The sequence below is a fragment of the Hippocampus zosterae genome, chromosome 15 (genome assembly GCF_025434085.1).
Source record: "Hippocampus zosterae strain Florida chromosome 15, ASM2543408v3, whole genome shotgun sequence".
In the NCBI taxonomy this organism is placed as follows: domain Eukaryota; kingdom Metazoa; phylum Chordata; class Actinopteri; order Syngnathiformes; family Syngnathidae; genus Hippocampus; species Hippocampus zosterae.
In genome coordinates, this window is record NC_067465.1 from 11,477,145 (window position 1) to 11,487,170 (window position 10,026).

A 10,026-nucleotide genomic window follows, 5' to 3' on the forward strand; every position below is an offset into this window, starting at 1 on the left:
TCGAGTACATCCTTGCCCTCTTCGCCTTTATAATCCCTGCCTAATGTGGACCTTATGTGAAGGCTAAAAGAGGTCACATGTTGATCTTGGTCACACCGATGTCAACTGGGGACAATGCCCTAATCAGTGGTCTCTATATATTGGTGTTTCTACAAGGGCTTCTAAGCTGATAGCACTTGGTTTCATTTTAGAAGATGCTTTGTGTATTTCTTACATCTCAGAGGTGTGTGATCAACTCATGTGAACGAAATTAAGGCTTCCCAGTATATTCTAATGTTTGGTAACTGATCTTTTCTTCTATCCTGAAATGAAATAAAAGCATGTTCAAAATGATCCAGATTTTTTTTTTAGTGAGATAATCCGGACGTACTGGGCAGGGCAACGAGTTCCACAGCACATCCTGCTATTGTCTTTGTCACTTCCTTTCTCTTCCATCTGTCCACATTATGTCCTGTGGCTTCCTTGCCCGCTGAAGCCAGGACAAAGCTCATTGGAATGCAATGGCTACATAATTGCCGCCACTGGGCCGAAACCTCCCATGTCCAAATTTGGTCAGTGTTATTTAAACAAATCGATACTATTGTTCAGCCTACATTTAAACTCTTAATTGTACATGTTTGCTTTCTTTGATAATCCACTTGACACAAACTAAATGTTAATGACCTATTGGGATGTTTTGAATGGATTATAAATATTCCAACGTAAAATAGAATCTAGCCAAGCATGCATTCTCTCATCGACTGTGGGGGGGAAAAAACTGAGCAAATGGTATAAGTTGACAAAACCCTTCTCAGTTTATTGTCTTTCAGCAAGAAAAAGGTCTGGATCTCACATTGCTCAGCTTCACTCAAGGCATTTCCTCCATCCTCATCTGGAGTTTTTCTTTTTTTTAACTATATAAGGCCAAATCGGCCTCATCCCAAGCAGGAACCTCAGAAATACATTTTAATTTCTCAGTACAGAGTTTCTGTTGTTCACAAACTTGGAGAGAAAAAAAATGTGCCAAGTTAAACAGATTCCTCGCGCCATTAGTCATGTAGGCTGCATGTCATGAAACACATTCATCGCTCGAGCAATGCCACAATTCAAGTAATGGAGGCAAGATACTTCCGGACCGCTTACTGTTTCAAATGAACATTGGAGGCCATATCTTACCGACACCACCAAAGAGTGCATTTTTTTTTTTTTTGTGGCACGTGTCAACCATTCGTAACAGCATAAACCTTCACACCACCGTCACACATTGCAACAATAGAAATACTGTTGGATTGCACTTTCTTCAAGCTTTCGTCTTTGTGGCATGTTTGTAGAAAAAATATAGAATACAAAAAAGCTTATACTTCTTTTGAGTAACAGAATATAACATACAGTACTTCAGATTATGTTTTCATCAGCACATCAGCAGGTGTAGATAATTGCCCTTGGCTTGCCCAAATGCACTGATTGGGCAAAACAGGGCATGTATTTTTGCTCTCCATCAAGTGCTTTGGTCAACGGGTATAACATTGAGTATGCTTTTACAATAGTTTTCTATAGGATGTTGATGTTAATGCTACATAATATCCACTCTATGAACGGGGCAAATTGTCAAGATGCACCACAATTTTTCACATATTCACAAGTGGTATTTACCCAGAAAAAGGTTTGGTCCACCAAACCATGATGACAGAAACAGCCTGTGTACAGCACCATTTTCTCCACACCAATGCACTAAAGTAGTAGTAACGTAATATGCTTGTGTCACCTACTGATCGCTTTTCATAGCCGATTCCGTTTAAGGGAAAAAAAATCTCCGGCAAACGTCATCCATGATGCGGCATCTGCTGTCAGCGAGCAACTGAGCGGTCGTCAACACCCCCCCTCCCACCTCAAAAAAAAAAAAAAAAGAACGTCCAACAAAACGAACAACAATATATGAAGTACAATTTCTTTTTCAGAAACATTTAACAGTCTCTCAAAAACCTAAAATAATAGAAGCTGACATTCAAGTTCCGGTCCCACTTCAATCTGTGAAATTACATTCACAAAAACTGATGGAATCACTTTAGTGCAACATTTCAACAATGCACCTCGATGCAGTCGTTTCTGTGCAGGATACAGTAAACACGTCCTTTATAGAATCTCGGGTGTTTTACATCTCTGGAGCGGCCGGCGGGAGCCTCACTGTCTGTTTGGGAGTCTGTAAGAGTTTGTGCTCCTCTGCGCGCTGCGAAGGCAATGCGGTCGTCGCTTTGGCGTGCACTGGATGCGACAGCCTCACATCGAGGGCGTCATTGTGTTGCACTAAGGAGTGCAAGCGGTAGTGCAGGACGAGGTCCTTCAGTGAGCAGTGGACGTCGTAGGGCTCGGCAAAGCCGTAACCATGCGGCGTGCTGTAGATCATGCAGTGCTTCACTTCTTCGTTCACGCTAAGATGGGGGAAATCACACAAACAAACAAAGCCAGACATCAATGAGTGGACAGGCTTCAATATCACGAGTTGATTCGTTGTCCAGTTTTTGATGAAGAAACTCACACAACGGAGCAGGCGTAGCAGCCTTGCTTGCTGCTCTCACGGATTAAGAAGGTTCCGGGATCTTTCCCCTGAAGCATCTCTTCGGCCTGCGTCCTGCTTAGTTCGCCGACAAACCAACTAGCCTCGTCCTGATGTGGTAAATTCTTCTCGTCTCCTTTCAACACGTATGTACTGAGAAAACAAAAAAACAAACAAACAAACAAAAAAGGTTAACCTTGTTTTAATCCGCAGCCCATCTACAGATTGTTCAACGGTAACAAATTTCTTTCAACACTTTGCTTCATACGTACTCGTCAAGGCTGTCTTTTAGTATCCCGAGCCAGTCGTTGATGCGTTTTTGTCGTACACCTTTGTGGTTGAGCCAGCTGCACGTCGAAAAACCAAGACAATTCAACATTAGCGATCTGGTTATTGACATTCCGGGACCGTGAGACGTTATGACAACGCTGTTCGACCGCGGCGCACTCACTTGAGATACTGGTCTCTGATGTTGCGCAGCTGGATTAGGTCCGGCCGCAAACTGTTCATCTTTCTGTCCGTCTCTCTGTAGTCCTCCACCTGGCTTCTCAAGTCTTCCTCCAGATGAATCTTGCTGTCATAAATGTCGTTCAGACGGCACTTCAGCTTCTCATAGTTGATCAGAAAGCTACAGAAAGGAAGGAAAGGTCTGAAGAACATTTCAAGATGATGACATCTGCAAACTAATAGTTATTATACCATCCAGGGTTCATTTTGAAATATTCATGTTCGCACCTCTCAAGATCTTTGTCGGCTCCCTCGGATGGGTTGTTCCTCTCAAATTCTTCCCCGTAGCGCTCCTGTTCACGACACTGCTCCTCGAAGATCATCATCGTCTCGTTGAACGCCTCGATTGCCGTTTGTTTCATTTGGATCTCCTGACATCAGAGAATGAATCCATTTAGAGGACGCCAGTCAAACTGATTGATCTTCGCTCGGGCGTTGAACACCACCAGGTCATTTCAACTTCGGTTATTACCTGCGAAGTCTTCGTGAAGGCTTCATAAAGACGATCAAACTCCTGAGATTTCTCTTGATACTGACAATGGACCTCTTTCAGCTTTCTTCCGGCGACATCGACACTGTTCTCCTTTGCCTGATGTGAAAACAAATCAGATTCATAAAAGGTTAGGTATTTACTTGATAAATCTGTTGAAAACTCTGCAATCAGTCGTCGCAAATCGCAATTATAAAATGCACAGCAATCACACAATTATGTGCAGTCACTGGTCGGAGGCAGTTGGCAAAAGGCAAATTGTAATTAGTTATGCAACAACAACCGGTTAAGAAATACAAAGCGAGTACTGGATTAGGGGCTTGTTAAAAAAAAAAAAAAAAAAAAGAAACAGAAAGGACAGAATGCTGACATCAAAAAATATATATAAAATAAAAAATGATCCTCCCAATCGTCTGTGAGACAACTGACCATTGCTAATCTGAAGTCACAGCAGCAGTTTCTACAAACCTGTTGGAAGCGCGACACTGGATGTGTGAGCATCAGGTCCAGCGTGGCGTTGTACTCCACTAACGGATGGTGCTGATAGTGCCAAATAAGCTCCACCACCGAAGCGAACGTGAGCGGGTCCGAGAAGCCGTATTTCCCATCGCGGTGGTAAATCTTGATCAGTTTATTATGGCCATCTTTCCTGTGAACCACAATTTGTGCCGTCATTTCATGTAAAAGAGCAAACAAAGCGATTTCACACTCCTCCGTCAGTTTTCTGAACTAATTTTACCTTAACGTTAGTGTAAAGTCTCCCTGCAGCTTTGTGGAGGCGTCGCGTACCAGGAAGGAGCCGTCAGGTGTGTCACGCAGCTTCTCGTTCACCTCATCCCTGAGTGAAAATCAGTTAACAGATTAAACATGACGGCACCTTTAACAGTACAAAGGGGATGTATTTAAATTTGCCCTTGTTCTTTTTACCTGGTCACATCTCCCCAGTACCATTCAGCATCCTGTAGCGAGTTGCACTGCGGGGAAATGCAGTTATTGTTCATGGCGGAAGACATGGGCTTTGTTGACCTAGGAGGGAGCGCTGGAAGGGACAGAAATGAAAACCAAGGATGAGGATGATTCTTAGAAAGAGCGCCATCAGTCAAAAACAAAACACATATACATACTAATATATGTCTCAAAGATTATAAACTCAGATCACTCCACACCTCCTACCCATGAAAGAGTCACAGCCTTGCCGGGTGGCTTGTCAGGAACAAGCCCAGGCATGTTTCCAAAAGATGTCACATGCAAACAAATCATGACCGACACCCAAGGGTAGTTGTTGCACGATTTTGCGTTATGACTTATCAGAAATTTGAGTATTATTTGGCAGTTGCCCACAATGGTGGTACGCAGTCTATTTTCTCACTGTAACACGATGAATATAATTGTCGGGGCTTGCAATTTAGTATTTCGGACTCATCTGAGACAGGTTCGTTACAGCGTGATGTCATCGTGGAAGTCTTTCCTTAACTACATAATTCTCTACAGTTTGAGTCTTAATTTATTGACCAATTGCACTTACGTGGAGAATCAGATCCAAATTATTTTTTGAACTTCATGACCCATCTTGTTGTAATTACTGCAGCCTTTTTTTTCTACAGGCTTGAAGGAAAAGAACATCTGAGTTGGCCAAAAGTCTTGAGCGTTTTCCTAAGGATGAAAAACGAGGGCAAACCGCATCAAGAGAAGGTGAGGGGCGATATATTTCAACATAGGACAAAAGTGCCTTTCATGGGGAAGTTGGGCAGACGACAAGAGCTGCCTGTGAAGGGAGAAAACGTGGGTTTCACCCACCATTCACTCTTTTTCTGACCTTAAAATAAACAAAAGTCAGGTGCAGCAGACGCAGTTATTTGGCAGGCTAAAAAACCAAAAGCTGCTGGCCCCAGTAAAATTAAACCTGCACACCTTCCCCTTTTTCTGTTGGCTGCCAAGAAATTTGTGTGGATTCCAAAGCCGCGTACCAGCCAGCAGCATAGAACAGAGCCAGAGCCAAGTCATTAACCCTGAACTGGAGACTCCAATCCATGACGTTAAAACCTGGTTTTGCTCCATTGTCAATAGATTCTTCTGGGACGGTCGCGTCATGGATCGTTTAGATACCGAATCATTAAGTCGTAGCATTGGTGGTCAATGTCGTGTTTTTAACACAACCCATCTTGAGTATGCACGTCAACAATTATGGCGTAGCAGCATTCGTGACCAAGTTTTCCAAGTTGTCAAAAGAAAAAGAATAACACGTCGAGCACAGTGCAAGACAATAAGGAAAAAGACAAATATGCATGAAAAAAGGCACCAGTCGCCCCACGGCAATGACGGCATGAGATGGGTCGTCTCGCCCGCTCGCCTGTAGCCTACTTTGCGAGCTAGCACTAATTAAGCACGGCTGGCTGCCGAGGAGAACAAAGCGCTCGTTTCATGCGGTCCCCGTTGACGCACCATATTTCCTTCAAAATGTTCCCCGTGCCATGTCATGGGTGCCCACCAAGTCCTCACACGTTTTAAAGGGGGCTCGGCGATACTCAACGGCGGTGCTTGTCGTCATTTTAGTCATACGTGCCGGGACAAAGGAAAAGAGGCGAACCACTGCGCCTGGTCCGCTGAGGTATTACGTAATTGGCAAGCGAATTGCGCTATGCATGCCTGGGCAATAGCACCGAGGAGGCGCAGCACCCACGACCTGACCATTTGAAAGGTTTTACTCACAATTCCATACATTTGGCACATGTCAAGCTGAACATTCTTGTCACACGACATCATTAAAGCTGAAAAGCAAGCGAACGGGAGCTGACAGACGATTTTAAGACCCTAAAAGACAGACAATGGCTGCAGTAGTTAGTGTTACCTGGTGGTGCTGGATCCATCTCGATGTAGAATAAACCTTCGGGAGGATAAATCATTCCCGATTCACAAGAGTAGTCCAGTTTGCTGTCGTTGTCTCGAAGTATAAAGAAAAAAAGAGAAACGCAAAAGGTTAAAAATGCACCTTTGTTCCTTCGTCACGGAACCGAATTTCGGCTACTTCAATTTCAAACCAGCCTGTACGTCCTAAAATTGATCTGACGAAAAGAAAATCCCAGCAAATAATCTGGTTTCGTAAAGCAACCAAAGTCCTAATATATTCTGTCTGCGGACTTTATAAAGATGCCAATTGTCCGGCTGTACCTTCTTCCAGTACAGTGCACTCAACTCGTCTTTAGTTCGTCGAGGAAGTCGAGCGACTTTAATGGGCAGTTCTAACATCATCTTGGACGGGTCCAACCCTCTCTCACGGTAGGGGAGTTATTTTACGCGCATGCTTGACAACCACATGCAACACTCGTTGTTACATTGCATATAGTTGTCAGAATTAGTCGAAAAACGCCAACTGCATTATGACAGATATATTTTTATTTTACAAACGGTTATGTCGTTTTAGAATTTATTTTACCCCTAGGCCTGAATGGTACGATCCGGACCTTTTCATTCAGGTCCTCTCAAGCTGCACTGTAACAGCTGAAAATGGCCCGCATGGCATGAATGAAAGATAAAAACGTAATACACGTATTATAACCGTCAAATATAAATAATCCCTTTTACATTTCTTGTTTTAACGTTCAGAAACAAGAAATTATTGATGTGACCTGTCATTTTCAAGTTGCCTCAAATTGCTGTATACTGTACATGGCAATACAAAACATCATTGTTTATAAAGCACTCTCGCACCAGCTGCAGCTGTTACAGAGCTATTTACAGAACATTTGACATAAAATCATAATACGACAAAACGCACAGGTAACATTAAGGTGACGTCGCGCTATACACATTAGTATAACAGAGGAGTTATTGTTTGAGCTTTTCTTGAGGGCATCCAGGAAGCATTTTTGTTTAGCTCTTTTGTCTCAGTGGTGATGGTGTCATAAGTACCTCGAGTGTGTGTTATATTCTTGTTGAGCTTGTCAAACACGTTCAGCAGCAAAATTGTCACGTTTGCGCATGTGTGCGTGGGACCACTTGTAATTATCGCTGAGATCATTCAGCTGAACACATTAGTGGCAGAGTCTACAGTAAGATGAAAAGAGTATCTAGAAAGAATGAATTTTAACTGCATATTAGCATGAATGTACTGTGCGGATATTCATGCCCAAGCATTGTCATTCTCTCATGACACAGAATGACACGGTGCTGTAAATTTAAACAACCAGGGCCTCTTCCCCCAGCTGATGTGTGGCTGCAGGGAGAGTGAAACAAGGTCTGCATGGTCAGAGGTCCGTCTCTATTGGTGTCCGCGCGTTTATGGCTGGTCCCCTTTTGACCCAAAGGCACAGAGTCAGGGTGGTAATTGCCTCCAGCATTCCTTCTTCCCATCAGTAAGACGATTCTTGCCTGTGTCCAGTGTCCATGGAACTTTCTCAACGAACCGACCTGAATGGAAAATATTCGCTGTCAATGTCTCAGAGAAACAGTTTCTCACTCACATCTTCACAGGTGGTTCAATCAAATACACGTTAATCATCCACAAAAGTATCTTTACCACTCATATGTTGTGCGCATGTTAAATTACTAGACTAATAACATGTTTGTATATTATGAGACATACAGTGTACTGCTTGTCAGTAGTCAAATTCAGCAGGTGGTACTGCATGTTGGACGAATGTGCTCGCGTGCGCGCGTGTGTGTGTTTGTGTGAACATTTGGGCACAAATACAAAGTGTTAGTGTTTGCTTTTGTGCCTTCCGTGCCATTCCCACTTTGAGAAGACTCGAAGCCTGTCACGGCATGTCACTTAGCAGCTATCCCGTGACCTCCACCGTCCAGTGTCAGAGGGGCACACTCCTTGCCCCCCTAACTTCTTGGTCTGACCCGTGTGACACATTTCCACATCACACTACCACCACACTCTTTGACGCACATCAGCGCCGGTGCTCCACATATGTCAAGTGAGGACAGGCACGAAGAGCTCTCGAGATATGTTACGCTGACAAACGGCATTTAAAGTAGTGGAAATGTTCTCGGTGCGCCTTGTATTTGCTCGCGTGCCCCATTTGTGCATGCTGTGGTTAGGGTTAGCGACAGATCACTTTTGGGATAAACCTTTAGGCTCTGCACCACAGATCTAGGCAGTCCTGATGGGATCAGTGTGGGCTAATCGTAAGATTAACGCAAGAGGCCTGCCTGCTGCCTGCTGGCTGGTGTGACTCATCTTGATACCCACAACTGCAATATGCCAGTGAACCTTGGAAACTAAGAGTTTAACAATAGCGAAGAAATTGTCAGAAGGAGAAGGTCTACTACCACAAAAGTAGGAAATCAGAATGAGCTATGGCTATAGGATCGTTTGAAAATGGTCCGTTTTTGTTCCTTCGAGCTACTCGATTCTGCGTGGTTCGATATTGTGTTGTTGACGCTGTCGGGAAATTATGAACATTAATCCTCACATAAGAGTGTTAAATGTGCACGTGGTAGGCTTCCTGCTGCCACCAAATTTGGATAGTAATCTCCTGGCTTTTGGGAGTAATGCTTGTTTAGCTTAGCCCATTAACTGTGTCAAGGAACATCATTCATCAACTGTTTTCATATTTCCGTCGCTTTCGATGTAGGGCACATTTTATCAGGATTTGCTTTGTTTGTTGTCCGTCATTAAAAGACACAACACCGAGAAACCATATCAGGGATTAGTGTAGTTCACCAGTGTTTGTATATGTGTCATGGTCTCACAACGTAGCCCAGGGTGAATTGCACATCTTAACAATCTGCAGCACTGTAGTGTGCCGCTATTCACGGCCATTGAAGGGATGCATAATGGTCTTGGCAGAGTGTTCGGCATTCACCATGGAGAGACTGTGGGGTTTCCCTGGTTGGTGGCCAGAACCAGCACACAAAGCATGCAGTAGTGCTGCCAGAGGCAACTCAACTGTGGGCAGAGTGTAGGACAGCTATGGTCTGGCCCCGGGGATCTTGTCATTGTGGAAATGTAAGTGGGGACAGTGTCTGAATGGAGCTGAAAACCTTAGATGACCAAAAGTATGAGCTTCAAATAGCTGGTCCCTGGGAAACATAGCTTGTTCTTTTGAGGGGGTCATAGAAAAGCCAACGAGTAAGAACAAAAAAATAAACAGAAAACCAATGTTTGGCAAAGGGAACGTCAAATGGGAGCATCAGAAAAAAAAAGTGATTTACAATTTTTCCAAACGTTCCTGTGTCAGCCTGTCTGACTCTGTTGGTCAAATCATGCCACTTCTGTCCTCCGTGTTAGTTGAGCATGCAGTGGTCAAAGCCGCCACTCATAATTTGTCCCTCCGTTCTGCCGCGCCGAGGTGACAACTGAGGAACTCGCGGCAGGCCGCCACATTGAGGTGTCTGAGTTATGTCGTGGTATGAGGGTCCGCTGTTCCTCCAGAAGACTTTGCCACATCTTGTTTTAAGTGGAGGGCCAAATGACGGACGAACCGTTTAGAGCTCAAGGAGCAAACATTCATGAGATGTTGAATGAGTTTGTCTTTCAAGTAGTGCA

General features: G+C 43.9%; 1 protein-coding gene across 2 annotated transcripts; it reads right to left on the reverse strand.

Moving 5' to 3' along the window:
* Positions 1 to 771: 771 nt before the first annotated feature.
* Positions 772 to 6,757, reverse strand: LOC127616964 (phosphatidylinositol 3-kinase regulatory subunit gamma-like). Of its 2 annotated transcripts, none has more exons than XM_052088815.1 (10): positions 6,379 to 6,757; positions 4,458 to 4,569; positions 4,270 to 4,368; positions 3,999 to 4,179; positions 3,513 to 3,629; positions 3,269 to 3,411; positions 2,985 to 3,182; positions 2,806 to 2,880; positions 2,516 to 2,686; positions 772 to 2,408 (listed from the first exon to the last, which is right to left on the reverse strand). In XM_052088815.1, exons 1-10 carry the CDS (start codon positions 6,431 to 6,433, stop codon positions 2,132 to 2,134), a joined length of 1,428 nt encoding a protein of 475 aa, XP_051944775.1. In that variant the 5' UTR covers positions 6,434 to 6,757; the 3' UTR covers positions 772 to 2,131. The 2 variants fall into 2 exon arrangements, with proteins under 2 accessions (XP_051944775.1, XP_051944776.1); XM_052088816.1 differs by having other exon boundaries at positions 2,985 to 3,161; positions 6,379 to 6,756.
* Positions 6,758 to 10,026: the final 3,269 nt, after the last annotated feature.